Genomic DNA, 17,015 nt, shown 5'->3' with positions numbered 1-17,015 from the left:
AAGAATAACTACATTAGTGGAAACTTTCAGGCAAGCAACTTTCTTAACGGGAAGTGGTTGCTAACGTGACATTTTTCAAACAAGAAATGAAAGAAACCTATACTGAGTAGAAGTAAGGTTACCGATCACTCTATTTCCAGGTTTATTCCTTCTGATTTTTGCAGTCTGAAGAAGATATAATCTGAACATTTTTATTTCAGCTTCTAAAGGTGCGAATCTGTACTCAGATAAAGTACCATGCAGGGACCAGAATAAAAAAAACTGCAGGAAATGCAGTTCATTTATAAAACAATTTGGCAGGTAATGTTATTATTTATGTACATTAAACATTTGCCATACAAAGCAAAATCCCCGCGAACTAGAACAGATAGTGTAATAGATCTGTGGTGGGTACATAAATAGAAATATTTGAAGACAACTTAGATAACAGTAAAAATGGCAGCTGCAAACCCATCTGTCTCATCACAGCTGAGCAATAAGAGTGATGCTAATAATCTGAGAAGATAAAGGCAAACCAGCACACTTCTGCATTCCTACTCCTCCTGTCCCACACCCTCCAAAATAACCTCTGTCTTTAGTTTAACAGCCAGCTCTAACTTCTTATTTATTATAACAAAGGTGTCCTCCAAAATATTTTTTTTCCTTTTTAGCAAGAAGCACAAACATTTCACACCCCTCTCCCACAAACAAGGACAGAACAGTGTGGGTCGGCAAATAAGCAACTTCTGGAGCGAAAGGATAAATCTGAACAGGTTTAAACAATCATTAAAACTTCTTCCCGCTGGTGATGAAGCAATTAACTGTCTCAGACTGAGCCAGAAACAAAGTCACTAAGGAGAATAAACTCTCTGTTTTTTCTCCTTCTTACAAAAAGCCCTTTTTCATCTTGCTATGTAAAATCTATCTTGTTGCGTTGGGAGGGAAGGAAACTTGGACTAGTGCCATCTCTTTGTTTTCTTTTTCTTCGAGAGGAGCTTGCTTGCTAGCAGAATGGTGCTTTTTTGGGGTTAGTTTTGGATATTTTTTTTTTCAGTGTTTTATTTAGTCTGCTTTTGCACTCCTATACTGAGGATAAATTTGGCCACTGCTAATACTGTATCAAAAGCCATCAGGTCTGATCTCTCTCTCCTCTTTTCACTCCATATGTTTGCACAGAGAAAGCTTCCCACTATTAAGGTACCTGACACACTGTCAGACAAACGGTACTTTCAGGGAACAAGAAGTATTAAGGCCATATCCAGTTTTTGTGATAACATGTAAAGGCTGCCCGTTGCATCCTGCACACAAACAATTTGCCAAAGTAGGACAGAAATTCCTTGAATGGCCAGAGGCAACACCTTCTGGAAATCACTCTAGTGTTTTCTGAGCAGGAGGCTCTGCAGAACCTCACCATCTGCCAGCAAATATGTGGTGCTGATGGCAGCATGTATGTGCAGTAGGTAACTAGGTTGAACGAGACACAGTGACTAGGCTAAGTACCTACGTTAATTGCATGCCAAGGAGGGATACACATACAGAGCTGTTTGGGTGACCTGTTCCTTTCTCACAGCAAAATAAGTCTACCAACATCCTATCTGCCCATGGGTATGGAATTCAATGCGAGGCTAACCTTTCTCTTCCTAGGAATGGGTTCGTCAAAGAGAAGGTTGCTGGTTTCAGATTCATCAATACCATCATCTGGCTGGGAAGGTGTCCGAAAAGCTTTGAAGCTATCAGCTGACAGAGGTGGAGATGGGGTGGATGGGTTGGACTGGTCACTGGGAGCGTTCCAGCTCCAGTATCCACTGCTGCTGGTACTAGAAGGCACAAATCCTCCTTCTTTCCAAGATCCATTTAGGGATTCTGTCAAGAACAACAACAGCCATCATTACAACAGTATCATGTGTTAGGGCTAGGCAGCTCTTTTATCTCAGGCTCAGATGCCATGTTGGTCATTAACTGTAAGTTCAGTAAAGGAAAGTGAAAGCGTTGGATGTAGAGAGGACAACCACATCTATCCCACTGCACACAAATTACATATTCCACACTTGATTTTTCAGGTGTTTTTAAAAACCAAGAATTTTTCTAAAAAGAAGTGCTGGGTTTGGAAAAATAACCTGTTCTGGAGCATAAACCACAATAAGCAGTCAGATATTGCATGCATGATTAAGAGAAAACTTTCAAATACATCCTCAGCTCTCAACAGGAACACACAACTGTGGCGGGGCATCAGAGCAAGCTCCAAGCCACCACATGGCCAACAGGAGATCCCCTGGAAAGGGGACATACACTCTGAGCCCCAGGACACTAACTAGATCTGCAAAAACATGATCGTCATCCGGGTACTAAAACACAAAAGAAAACCATAATTACACTCTAATTGTCTTCTCATAATCTCCCAGTGTACACACCTCAGCCTAATTTGAATCTCAAATTGAATCACACAGAATCACAGAATCACTAAGGTTGGAAAAGACCTGTAAGATCATCAAGTCCAACCATCAACCCAACACCACCATGCCCATTAAACCATGTCCTGCAATGCCACGTCAATTGAGGTGGTACATATTCTTGGAAGGACATCACTTTTTCTTCATACATGAGTATTGTTAGGCATCTGGTTTCAGAAGTGGGATGCATAGACACCGGATCACATCCATACCTACTCGCTGGAGGAACCCCTTCCTTACTGCAGCAATTCCCCTGACATTAGGTGGTAAGCAGACGCTCAGACTAACAGGTTACTCTACAACACGGTGGGTGGGAGTAACAGCGCTGCTTTCGCAGTCTGAGGCATGGCTTGAGCCATGCTTCATGTGCTGAGGTCCTCAGGCATTAGACATTGGCATCTCACTCTTCCCAATCCCTAAAAGGCTTTTGGCAGGAGAGGAGTGTATAGGCCATCAGCTCAGCAAAGGTATGACCCGAGCGCGTCCAGCGGTGCAAACACGGATGGCTCTGCCTGAAGCTTCAGGTCCTCACAGGGCTCGGGCACGTGCACAGGCATGGTTTAGGAGCAGTTTCTCCCTAACTCAGGCATTGGACACTTTTCCCAATAACACCATAGATGCCTGAGTATTGTGCAATACCCGACTTTGGAGTTGGCAAGCAAATAGCATCTTATCTGTTCATGAAACGTTATTTAAGTGTGAGACAGATGTCTTTTCAAGCCGGCGCCTGCCTTTAAGAGTTCTGCAGAAGTCACTCCTTCATTCCTTCTCGATTTCTTACAGATAAATGTAACTAATGACGTCAGCAAGAAAATAATGCCTACCACCTGCTACCAAAAGCTTAACCCAAAACCAATGAATTTTTATTTTTTTTCTCCTAATTCAGTTGGTTTTGGACAAAACCCTAAATCATTAACATCAGCTTCTCATAAAACAGAATGCAGTGCTCCATCATGTAAGCACATGCATAAGAATACCCCCTTGCGTAGGCAGCAGCCAAGTCCCTGCACTTACTGATCAGGGCCACGGAGCATAAATGGGATCAACCCTGCCTCCTCCTCCCATATTCCTCTTTGGAAAAGGACATACACATTTCTGGTAGCTAGTAAGTTAACATATGAAAATGTCATGTTTTGATTCATGATTACAGTCTTCATGTGACTGTAATGGAGGTGGGTTTTGTTTCTTTTAAGTATTTATTTGTACTTAAGTCTCATGCCAAAGCCAAGAAGTACATCTGGTATCAACTTGTGACCTTAACATAGCTTAAAATTTCCATTTATTCAGAAAAACAAAGGAAACAGCACTTTTTCAACTACCACTTTCTGCAACTTTTATGGTGGTACTTTGTATTCTCAGGGTTTACAGCTTCTCCTCGCCTTGCTTGAGAAATCAAGCACATTTTTAAAGTAGTATGGAAAAGACTGAACAAGGCTGACAATGGGAAAAACAAACACTGATTCTCATTAATACTAACAAATTTGTCAATGTAAAAAAGTTTAAAATATAAATAAATGCAACTTACTCTTATTTTGGGGCTCTTTTCACATTGCTGGAGTTGCGTGAAAGAGAACCAGACCACATATTACTCAGCTGCGGGGAAACAAGGGCCAAACTCTGATCCAGTTTACATGGGTGATCATCCCCAGTAATTCCAGCACAGAGCGGACTTTAATATTAATGCTAATGTTATTTTTATAACTTCTAGGCAAAATTCCATTTGTTTAAACAAATGTTCCTTTAATTACACTGCTACTTACTGCCCTTTTTTGGAAAAGGATGTAGAAAGAATTCATCATTAGTACATTTGTAGCTGGTATTACTAAGATCTGAGCCTAGCCTTGCAACACTAATTGAGCTTTAAATTATCAAATCCTTACACTTTTATTGAAGTCTTTTGTAAGTCTTTACTCAGGCAAAACTAAGATATTCAAGGAGAAGGTGCCCAACAACAGCTTCAAAACCTTGTCTGTGACTTCTGAGAACAAGTGAATTACTTTTTCAGGCTTGTCTTCCCAGATCTCGGGGAAACAAGCAGACAAGCTATGTGAAGAAATATCAAAGAGCACTCAGGCTGCATGAAGAAATATCAAAGGCAGTTAACAGCTACCATTTACCTATTAGCAATTCAAAAGGGCTTGTTCGGAAGATCTTTCCAATCAACAGCTGCTAGCTAGTGTGCGCTGTGGTCCCGACAACTGTCGTCTGCTCAAACTGTCTACGGTGGCAGATACTGCCTTGCCCCACATGAGAGCAGCCCCCTGTGACCAGGGATGCAACATGGGACACGTGCATGCCTCGGCGGCTCCGAATCCCTGCCTGGCACATCAGCACAGATCCACCTTCATCTGTGGTTTCGGCTGTGAGTTGGAGCAGCTGGAGCGCAGGTGTGTTTTTTCCCTTCCATCGGCCTTCCCTGGGGGCTGGAAACCCCCAGCTCTGAGGTGGGACAGTCACTGGGGATGTCATCACTGTTGGTTTCCCAGGGCTCCTCAGAGCAGTGAAACTCCATAAATACTTCTGGTTCTAACATGTGTAAGTGTGTGGAAAGCACACAGGAAGGAGCCATGGGTGTTCATGGCTGGACTTCCAGCTAAATGAATAAAATCTGAGTTTTCTGGAAAGAAATGAAAAAAACCACACTATTTGTTCAAAAATCTTGAAAGCTGAGCATTCCTCATGGTATAGATTCCTTTTAAGTACAACATCATTCAGTGGATTGCCCCTGCTTCCAGAAAGAACTGCAAAGACTATTTCGCTATTAATTTGCAATCAGTTAGTATTCCTCAAAGTATTCAAATTATTTACAGTAGAAGGGCATTTAGTATCAATTTAATTGTTATGAGTAAGAAAAGTCAGTCATACAAACAACGCTGAGACAACCTAACATGGGTGTCCTAATTTAAATTATTCCTTAAAATATAACTCTTTTAAAAATCTCTTGTAACTCCAGTCAGGCTTGCATGCATTAATTATATTTCATTAGCAATCTCATTATTACCACTAACTTTTTAGATTTATTTTTATTTGTGTGTCTTCTACTACACCATGGAGTAGTCTTTTAAGGGATTATGGATTTGATGGTAGACCATCAGAGTTACAAAGGGCATAGGAACTGAGGGTCTAATCCTGCATTGGCAGAAACAGACCTGTCGCCGTGCAGACCACTAGCACACGGCCTCTCAGCCAAGGGCTGTGATCTGGAAGTGCTTTGCCTTATCGTAGCATTAAGTAAAATCCGACTGGATTTCCATGGGGTGGGGACAAGAACAACTGCTGTCATGTTTACTGCGTATGTGCAAATGCAAATAAGCTGTTTGGAAAATTAGCATTTCAGTGAGGTCAGGAGACCTTCTGCAGCGCTCATCTGCTGTTTATGAAATGGGACATCTCCCGTTTCATAAATAGAAGTTGCTCTATGGTTACGGAAAAGGTTTCTTCTCATTTCTGCCAATGCTGCACCAAAAACCTTGACTATGTCTGAGCAAAGCTCACTCAGTATGATCCTCAGCATGCATGGGCCACTGCCAGAAGACAGCCACTCACTCTTTGTCCTCCACCACGGCCACAACTCTTGGAAACAAGCCCCCACATACACGGCCCTGGCACCCCTCCCTGCAGCCCCTGCCCTGGGCTGCTCTGAAGGCTTACCGTTGGGTCGGACAGGAGGGCTGCGGACCAAAGGGCTGGTGGATAAACTGGTGAGTACCATGGCTGCTGTTACTTTATCCATGTCCAGTTCTTCTGAAGATTTTCTGAAACACAGTGAATGGGAGGCAGGAAACAGATCAGCAAACACTCAACTTCTTTTGGTGTTTGTTTTTTTTTTTTTTTTTTAAAAATAACAGATCAAACCCAAAGCCAGTGACTGAAGCAAGCCACCAAGCAGAGTTCTCAAAGCTTTTGTCTTCTGGCAACCTGAGCATACCAAGTGGCTACTTTAAGCAAACCAGCTCAGCATAAATAGGAAAAGCAGTGGGAAAAGATAATGCATCTTTGTATAAAATTGCCAGTGTTACTGTGACCCTCCATTAGTTTGACCCTGTTCCCTTCTGGGGAAATTTTTCAGAATTTCAGCTATTCATATCCTTAAAGCTTAATGTCTGTTTAAGTTTTTTTTCTTGGATGAAGACACAGAGATGCAAACCCAAGTAAGATTACCAGTAACATTAATAACATACACTACTCTCTGTAGGGTGAGGAAGAACTATGAACTGGAATGGAGGGTTGTGATTTTTTTCTTTGTTGCTTCTGCTTAACACTATTAACCTTCCTGTATTCTCTCCAGAAGACCAATCCTAAATTTTTCCTAGTCAGATTATAAACTAATTATTTAAAATAATTAGTAAATTGGCAGAAAACCAGTGTGGGGGTGGGGGGAGTTTTCTGCAGGTGTGATGGGCACCCGAGCCAGCAGGACAGCGCAGCGGAAAGAGAGGGACCCATTGCTGCCTTAGCTCAGCCTCTCTGGGAACTGGCCCTAAGTAGCTGCTTCGATTTATGCAATTAAGACCAATGAGTTCTGGGGGGAAAAAAAATTAAAATCAGAAGAGAGGCAGAGGAGAGGGCATGGGGAAGGGGTAATAAGGGAGAGGAGAGCAGCCAGGTTTCCAGGGGAGGGACAAGAGGATGTCAAGACAACAGATGCCTCCAGAAACCAGGCTTCGGTGACCCACTGCTTAAGGAGCTTTTTTTTTTTTAGAAAATGCAGAATTTTCATTGGCTGTAAAAATGTTGTATTGGGTTTGTGTGGCAAGGTTTTGGTAGTGGGGGGGCTACAGGGGTGGCTTCTGTGAGAAGCTGCTAGAAGCTTCCCCTATGTCCACTGGAGCCAATGCCAGCCGGCTCCAAGAGGGACCTGCCGCTGGCCAAGGCCGAGCCCATCAGCGACAGTGGTAGTGCCTCTGGGATAACAGATTTAAGAAGGGGGAAAACCAACTGTGCAATGGCAGCTGGAGAAGAGAGGAGTGAGAATATGTGAGAGAAAAAAACAACTCTGCAGACACCAAGGTCAGTGAAGAAGGAGGGGGAGGAGGTGCTCCAGGCACCATAGCAGAGATTCCCCTGCAGCCCGTGGTGAAGACCATGGTGAGGCAGGCTGTGCCCATGCAGCACATGGAGGTCCACGGTGGAGCAGATATCCACCTGCAGCCCGGGGAGGACCCCACGCAGGAGCAGGTGGATGCCCAAAGGAGGCTGTGACCCTGTGGGAAGCCCACGCTGGAGCAGGCTCCTGGCAGAACCTGTGGACCTGTGGAGAGAGGAGCCCACGCTGGAGCAGTTTTCTGGCAGGACTTGCGACTCCGTGGGGGACCCACTCTGGAGCAGTCTGTTCCTGAAGGACTGCACCCCGTGGAACGGACCCATGCTGGAGCAGTTCATGAAGAACTGCAGCCCGTGGGAAGGACCCACATTGGAGAAGTTCGTGGAGAACTGTCTCCCGTGGGAGGGACCCCACACTGGAGCAGGGGAAGAGTGTGAGGAGGAAGGAGCGGCAGAAACGATGTGTGATGAACTGACCTCAACCCCCATTCCCCATCCCCCTGTGCCGCTCGGGAGGAAGAGGTAGAGAAAATGAGGAGTGAAGTTGAACCCAGGAAGAAGGGAGGGGTGGGTGTAAGGTGTTTTTAAGATGTGGTTTTATTTCTCATTATCCTACTCTGATTTTGATTGGTAATAAATTAAACTAATCTCCCCAAGTCGAGTCTGTGTTGCCTGTGATGGTAATGGTGAATGATCTCTCTGTCCTTATCTCGAGCCTTTCGTTACATCTTCTCTCCCCTGTCCAGCTGAGGAAGGGGAGTGATAGAGCGGCTTTGGTGGGCACCTGGCATCCAGCCAGGGTCAACCCACCACAAATGTACATACTCTAACTTTTTTTTCTCCAAAAGTAATTTTTCCTGACAGGTTAGCAGTACAACATACAATTTCTGAAGGTGAACGTACCGAAACAAAACTGCTAAACCCACTAGGTTTAGCAGACTTTAGCTTTCCAACCTTGTGGGACAGTGGAACCAAAGAAGACAGCTTCTTGTAAACGTTTGCTTTCAAACATACAATTGATCATCCAAGACCATCTTCTTGTTTACTAGAGATCAAATTAAATTTGTTCTTGCAAAAGGACACATTTTTCTCCCTCTATTCTGCATTGTGATGTTTCTAGAATTTCCCCTGTGCCCTTCCAGGAGCTCTACTTAACCGTCAGGTTGAGTCTTTATTTAAAGACCAATATAAGAAGTGTTCAGCTACCTGATGTTTTCCATCAACTGTTGATCTGTAAGTCACCAAATCACCATGCTGCTTGCAGTCCCCTTCCTAGAATCCCATTTCACCCATCAGGTTAAAGGCTCGTTAACTGGAAACTACACTACAGTCAAAGCCCCTTGATATTTTAGTGAGCAAACCTCAAACTTGTCCATGAAACAGTTCACAGCTGCTTTCTGGCTGATGCAAGGACCCACACAGATGCTGATGAACAGTCTCCCATGCTACACAACAGCTTAGCTCTCATGACTGTCTCTTGCAACACATGTTCAGTTCAGTGCCTAGAATTGAAACGCTGATGATGGTTCCTGCTGCATTCTGATTATATCCATAGAATCCCTCCTTTCCTTCAGCCAAGTACTCATCACTGAGTACTGGAAAGGTCTTGGATAGCTGCTATAATCAGCTAATACCTGAATCCATCACCCATCAGGTCCTCTTGCCAGCAGAGGAGTATTTCACTCAGAGTGTCAAATTCCTCTGGATCCAGAAGACCCTTCCTCAGGGATGACATGGAGATGCTACATTTTCTGGAGACCAGCCCTGTCAGATGATTTTCCAATTACGTAATATCCCAGCATGAAAATCCACTCTCTGAGAAGCATTCAGCTGTAGTCCATTCCTGCAAGACTGCACCGAATGTCCCTACTCCTTTATCCAGCTGTGGATGAACCACTAATATTTGCACTTCTGCAACATACGATGACAAAAAGACCACAGGTTCTTGATATGCTGGAGAAGCTGATCCCCAGTGTTTGCTATCAGCCTTCCAACAAGGCTCTTCTGTGTGTGTGACAAGACTAACACCCTCCCGTCCAGGCTTCTGCAGAATTGCAAAATCACACTACAGCAGTTGTTGCAAGCATTTGCCAAGTTGGTGTCAAGATGTCAGAATCTAGGCCCAGAGCTAATCCCAAAGTTCCTCCAAATAGTCTATAATTTTAACAACTTCTAGCTCTTCTGCATTGATGAGTTTTCTTCCCTTCTACAATGACTCAGACTGCTGCTCTGAAAAACTAACTTTTGCTCCAAATAATTTTGTCAATAACGCCCCAAAATTGTTAGCATTGGCATCTGTGCTTAAGATGGAAGTTTTCACAGGTAGGCAAAGGACAGGAATGGTCATGAGACTCCCCTGCCATTTCTAGCCATGCTAAACCACACTCTTGCAATTACTGGAATGCTTTTTTCTACCTGATCCAATTTAAGAGGTTTTTCAATATGGAAAGCCCAAATAAACAAAACTTTGAACTTCTTCTCTGCACATTTTGAATCACAATAATTTTTACTACTTACTGCTCCTCAGCTGCATGCAGCAAACAAGGAATGCTCCGCTCATACTTTGCAGTCACAAGAATTTTAGCAGCTACAAGTGTTGGCTTATGTGACTCTGCTCCCAAACACATTTTTGCAGTTTGGCTCATAAATGTAAACACACATATTTCATACATCACTCAGCCAGCACCACTGCAGCAACAGCAGCCTTCGAGAAAGAGGCAAAGCATAAAACTTAAGACAGGAGCCACTTAAGACATCTGCATTTAGTCAGCATCACATGTGAGCTGATGCCTTAAGACTGCCCCAGTCTTTTCCAGCTTCCTCCGCTGGGAAGTTGAACCTGCACACAGCTGTTCAACAGTATTTGCATTCAGAGGGGAGAATAACTTGTTTGTTACACATTGATTGTTCACAAACCATTTATTCCACGATTGCTAAGGGGATTTTCTGCAGACTGAAGTTACAATCCCTGTTGTTGCTTATACTGTTACTAGGTGTAATGAAACCTAAATCAGTTGTAAGATCATCTACTACGTCAACTATGAAGAATTCTTCCTTCCTCTAATCCTACATCCCAGCCTCCAAATGCCATCTCCCAACTTCTGGGCAGATATACTTGTGTCAGCCCAGTCTGCATTTGAGACCAAGCAGTTTTGGATTCCTTTATTTCCAAGTCTTTGTAAATCCAAACACACGCCAATAGCTGAATTACAATGAACCAGCTGAGACATAACCAGCAGAAGTTAGAGGTCCTTGAGGACAGATCTTTTACCACCACCTCGTATCTCTCGGCTTCACGTCTCCCTGCTTCGTCAGCAAGCAGAATGGTTTCATTTGATCCCTGCAATACCCTGACCTAGCCAGCCTGGTATTTAAACTTGCCCTTTTCTTTAATAGCCAAGCTCAAATTAAACTTAGTTACTACTCTCACTCTTGCTCAATCCTCTCCTTGGTTTTGCTGACAAATTTACTGCTTCTTTGATAAACGTTTAACGGTGTTAAGAAACTATCACATCTCCCTCAGTCAGAGCTCTCTGTGAGGAAAGGTTGGGTTTAAGCTCCAAAAGCTGAGCAAAAGAGGGTCCAAGAGAAGTCCAAGGCTACACAAGTGTCCCAGACGAACACAATATCCAATCTCCTACTATCCCATTTCCTCAGCCAGCAGCTGACTCCCCCTAGGACCCGTGTTTCCTTATGGGACTGAATCCATGGTTTAAGCGCTTGGTGCGATTCCTGCCTACTAGCAACTTTCTGGGGAGGGGATGTCTTCCTGACCTGCACAGGTGCTCTTCAGGTCAGTGAAACCTTCGCTCTCCCTACTGTTATTCCCATCTGGACACACCTATACCACACCTCTGTTTTTTCTTCTCCATATCAGCCACACCATCACCTATGGTTGGAACTTTTTTTTAAACTTTCTCTCAAAAAATCATTAGAAATACATATTTTATTCTAGTTTTGAAGTCTTTAGTCTATTCTTTATTATTTGCCTGGCTTACATCAAAAAGCCTGCAGCTCTCCCTCTTGGAAAGACTGCATCTTACGTCAGTACTTTACCCAAGCATATTTTAAGGGTCCTGGAGAATATTCTTAGAGTAGAGAAGCTGGTAATGGTAGCAGATGTTTTTCATAAAACTGACCTTATTCAAAAGGACAACTAAGTTCATTTTAAGCAAAGAAATAATAAAACCCAGACAAATTTATTGTCCCTACCCACAACTCCAAAGCTTTCAGTTAATTCCCTGACCAGCAACCTCTAACTCCAGTGCAGCGATGCCCAAAGCAATGACGAACGGGTTCACCATATGGAAAGTGCCCTTCTACGCTCCGGAGCTGCCCCGACACAGCGTGAGCACAGACCAGGCAGCATTTCTTCACCAAGGCTCTACTCCCATCAAGAAGGGAGCCGGGGCAGCAGCATCCTGCAGCTGGCAGGACCAGGCTGTAAGGGGGTAGAAACTCCAGCACCAGGAGACGAGCCCACAGAGAAGGGAAGGGGAAGGATATTTCCAGTTACTTCAAGTGGAGGTTGCCTACAGAAGTTGATGGTCACAGACGCAGCCTTCTTCTCCAGAAACATGTCCCCCTGCTCTTCCAGCACTGTTGAGCTTGCCTTTCTTTATCCTGCTTCCCAAAAAATAACCACCTGAAGCCCATATGCGCTAAACATTCAGATTTATTAAAAGGCTTACATTTTTCTTTGTTTTGACAGAGGCATGTGCTTACCTATTTCTTACTGCTATCCTCACCAGAGGGACAGAGTAAAAAATAAATAAAATAAAAAATTGTAACTAGGATTGATCAAGAACAATGGCAATCAGGCACGAAAATGCTAATATGCTTTACTAGCTGGCTTCTGTCCTCTACCCAAAAACCAGCTTATGACAGTGGTTCACAAAACACCTTGATCATTTGCTAAGGAAGTACCATATAAATATGCATGCACTAATATGCTACAACTATGACAAAATAACAGTAGATTTACATTGCTCTCTCCCTCCCATACTTACACTTCTAAATGCTCATAGAGAGGCCTCTGAAGTCTTACTTTGACCACCTGATTATAACCACATCACACTGATACCGTCACACTGAGCACTGTATCAATGCTGATAGATAAACATGTTGTTACAGGCTTTTGTACACCAAAAATATGATTCATCATATAATGAATCATTCTAATCAGTGCCCCAGCAATAAAAGAAGTACTTCTGAAAGAAATAAAAATCCTAAATTACATTCCACAGGTAAAATAAAAAGATTTTAGGCTTTTTCAATTCATCGTTAATGGCAAAGGCAACATCCTTATAAGGAACCAGCAAGAAAAGGCAAGCATGTGGCTGTGACTCCAGATATCTAACGTAACTACAACCACTCTTTTGTCTTGAGCAAAGATCTACAATATTGTGCAGCAAAATCTTATTAATCCAGAAAATATCTTACAGTTACAGTAGTATTTAGTTACCATCTAACAAGTCAAAATACTGACAGTACAGATAAATAAATGATGTTGCTAGTTGCTGTTAGGTTTGGTTGTTTATTATGAAGATTAAAAATCAACCCACTTGCCAAAGACTTGCCAAAGAGACAATGATCCATATAACCAGTCTGAGGTCCTGAGCACTCTTTGGTAAAAGCTGTAACTTCTCACAATAAAGCAAAAAGCAAAGGGAAATATTTTCACAGATTATATTAAATCATTACAGTACTATAATGATACATCTTAAAACTTAAGGGAGCATTACTATTTACACATCTAAAAAGAGAACTGGCATTTGATATCGAAGCACGGACACAATAATACAATGCACTAATTAGAAGCTAGGGATTTCTGCCTTTGCTCATCATGGCCAAACATAGAATTAACCTTTTCCACTCTTAACTTCGTGATATTTGCAGACTAGTTCTTATACAGAGGAATTGCCCTTTCTGTGTCTCTCTCTGCTGTTCTGGTTATACACCAACAATTTTTTAGAATACTGACAGCAACTAGAAATTAATTATGATCAAAATCTTTACTATACTAATATAGGCACTTTTCTTCTAAAAAACATATATACCTGAACTTCTCAAGGAAAAAAGAAAAGTGCTGCAAAGGCCACCTCAAAGCTCTCTACCACCCTCAGCCACGCTGAAAGATTTTGTGATTTGATTATTCGAAGGACCTTTGGAAGTCTGGCTGGTCTGTTAGAGGCCAAGCGAGTCATCAGTAATGCAGATACAGACTTTCTATCTGGACTGTAATGGTTTAAAGACAATAAAAAGTCTCAGCAAATTAGTTGTATCAGATGGGAGACATTCATAGAGTTGTTCTCTGCATCCTGGAGAAGAAAATATGTTTAACAGAAGAACTGAGGAGAAAGCAGTGTGTAAAGCAGGCGTGTTTCTCCAAGTCTTTTATTTTTCCTCACGTCAGATCATGCATCACCTTCCACTGCTCCACAAAAAGAGGAGTCTGTAAAAACAGGTATTTCTCTAGCCATTATCACTAAAAGCACTAAAACTTGACAGAAAATAATCCATTCCTTTTTAAAACCATTTTATGGATTTAGATAACCAAGAAAACGCAATACCCAGTTGTAAAGGCTGGCTGATGTACCCTCCCGTACACGGGGGTCTCGCCTGTCTCTCCCTCTGCCACCCCTGCCTCCTCCTAAGGCCCCCAGACAGCAGACAGCTTCCCGAGCCAGGCGTGTCCCCAGGGAGCACCTGGAGCACCCTTTCCCAGTGCCCCTCTCCTCCCTACGAGGGTACAACCCAGTGATGCCACCCTGGCTGCTCCGTAGGCTACCACCGCACCAGACCTCTTTGGGGAGCGCTGGCAGAGCTGTGCCAGCAACAAAAAGAATGCCAAATTACTGCGATTTCTATTGCCTGGTGCAAACACATCGCACAGATACACACTGCTGCCACCATCCCCTCTGCAGCCCAGTGGCAGGAATAGCTGCTTTGCCCTCTAAGATTCCCCAGAAAAGTCTGCTTAAGGCAAAGCCTGCAAAACAGATGGGAAATGCCTTTTTCACTGAAGCCTTTTTATCACCGCTTCTTAAGCAACTTGTCTGCCTTCCTTAAAGGCAACTGAAATTTCAAACCTATCCAAATAGTAACAGGACTGAACTCTAGGTCTTGCTCTCTGATTTACAAAACACAGGATACAGTGTGCTGGGGGTGGGGAGGGAGAGGATGGGTATTAAAACACTGCTCTCATTATCGGCCAGTGATAACATCTACAGTTTTTAAATGCTCTGCATAAATGGGAACAGTTAAGCAAGCCTAATTCAACACTGGGAGATAAACTGCACTTTACAGGAACAATTTGTTCTATATATTGAAAAAGTTGATCCAATGAATAATTTTTACTTTTCAAACAGCTGCAACGTATCAGGAGAACTTATCTGGCGCAGAGCCCTCAGGGCAATGACAGAAGCTGAAGTAGGAATATGGCATAGAAATAGCCCATTTCAAAACAGAGCAATCAAATAAATGGTAATCACTTGATAGATTAAAGAGTACAAAGCAAAAATTAAATTCAGAAAAGAATAACAGAACCCTGCAGAGAACAGTTATCCTTTACGGTCACCCACAAACCTTGAGGATTTTCTGGGAAGATTTTCCTTTCCGTCTCCTCTACTTTAAAGGCCACTTGCTGATGCAATAAACAAACTGGTCTCTACAAACCAAGTCCCAACAGCACCCTGAAGCAACAGAACAATTTTTCCAAATATTATCCAATATATTCATGTTCATCCCTTTCCTGCCTTGTTCTAGCTTGTTCACAGGCATGTCTCCTTTCATAAATGGGATTGCTTCAACGGGGTACTGTTTACAGAAAGAAAATTTCACACTTCTGAGCACTGATGCGTTCTTCGGGGAAAGGTGCGGGACCACTTGCTACAATGCCTGAGAGATGCTGCTCAATGCAATGCAAATTATCATGCTAAGAACGGAAAAAGATGGAAACTAAAAAAAACCCCGACGGTCCCAGCTCATCAAGTAACAAGAACTGTGCCAAAAAGTGCTGTGATATGCTAAGAGGACAGCTGATGCCACCTGATAACGGAGAGAGAGGGTAAGACATCTTGCCTCTCCAGGTAGCTGGCATTCCCTCTACAAAGCCTGTTGCTGAGAGCAGCGCCGTTTGCGACCCTCACCCGGCCCCGCGGTCAGAGCCACCCCAATATTACTATGTCTGACATCTCTTTTTCACAATGCTCTCTCACAGAGCCTTTTGCAATACAGTTTTTCTTGTAAATCTTCCTTAACCTTTGAGAATAATTATTTTAGCAGTGATTAGCTGAAGATATCCTTATGCCAGATGCTACAGGAATTTTGTCTTTCACGAAGTAAAATACAAAATGCAAGGTCAGAAACGTTTTGCTCTTCCTCCTTCTTCCCCCCTTATCTATTGCAAACAGTATGATTCCCACTTTGAATGAATTTAACTCTAACATTCCCAAAATACATTTTATAATATCAATGCTTGTAAACAGTCCTAACACATCTATATGGATAATGTTTAGCACAATTTACCTGTAAAAGGTGCTGTAAGTCAATTTTAAAATAATATTTAACTGCTATTTCCCCCCCTCCACACATTAAAATATACACTTTTTTCTAATAAAAGATACATTGATGAAACACTTTAAAAAGCCTGCAGGTCTACACTACATTTATCCCCTTTTCCTCTCACGAAAGAGCCACAGGCTCGCTGTCCTGCTGCTATGTCTAACTACTAAAACAAACAAAATGGCGAGCACTCTGCTGAAATCAAATCAGTCTCAAAAATTACTCACTGGGTCAGTTTCTGTTTATTGTTATTATTTACATGGCTGTCTTTTTGAGCTTTCTGATTCCTCACTTTTTCAAGCTAGAAGCTAACAGAATTGGGAAGAAAAAAGCCACCGATTATGGACAAGACTGTCCACAGCCACCAGTACTGCTGAAAGAGATCTGGAGACTAGAAGCAGAACCACCTCTGAGATGACCCCTCTGCTTCCTGCCAAGGTGAGATATTATATCCCAAAGAGTGGGATTGTCAAACATTAAACCACAGTTTCTATGGCATACAGGAGCCAATAGGTCACAGCACTGTAAAGCATCTTCCAGGGTCTTCTTTGCTATTGCAGCTATTCAGGAGACAAACATCATGGTTCACCTCATAACTGGTTTTCATCCTTCCCAATGCATTAGAAACCTGTTTCAAAACAGGGAAAGCACAGAGCTACCTCATCTTGTCCTCTCCACTCCCACCTTCCCTTCATCACCATGTCCTGGGACCAATTTTGCAGGGTTACACTGACAACAGTACCTGTGATAACTAGTTTACAGCTGTTTTGTCTATGCACACACACTCCATTGGAGAGCATCCAGGTACAGCTCTTCAGATGAGTTCTCCTTCCATTTCCCTTATCATCCTACAAGTCTGTCTTCATCACTTGTTGATGTGACTACATCCATTATGAACAGAGCTGGTCTTATGGTCTTGCCCGTATCTTCTACAAGGACAGTAGTACTTCCCCGTCTCTGCTGAAATCTCTATGATTT

At 42.8% G+C, this 17,015-nt stretch overlaps 1 protein-coding gene across 1 annotated transcript in view; it reads right to left on the bottom strand.

Moving 5' to 3' along the window:
- ZNF704 (zinc finger protein 704) overlaps positions 1-17,015 on the bottom strand; it is a 75,204-nt gene that overhangs the window by 18,585 nt on the left and 39,604 nt on the right. The window contains exons 2-3 of the mRNA XM_059815451.1: positions 6,081-6,184; positions 1,610-1,842 (exon numbers count right to left, since the gene is read on the bottom strand). Of these exons, the coding sequence (XP_059671434.1) occupies positions 1,610-1,842; positions 6,081-6,184 (337 nt within the window). The remainder of the gene's footprint in view (positions 1-1,609; positions 1,843-6,080; positions 6,185-17,015) is intronic.

Source organism: Gavia stellata, chromosome 3, assembly GCF_030936135.1.
Source record: "Gavia stellata isolate bGavSte3 chromosome 3, bGavSte3.hap2, whole genome shotgun sequence".
NCBI lineage: Eukaryota > Metazoa > Chordata > Aves > Gaviiformes > Gaviidae > Gavia > Gavia stellata.
The sequence above is the reverse complement of the archived record's forward strand: the minus strand, read 5'-3'. Positions and strand labels throughout refer to the sequence as shown.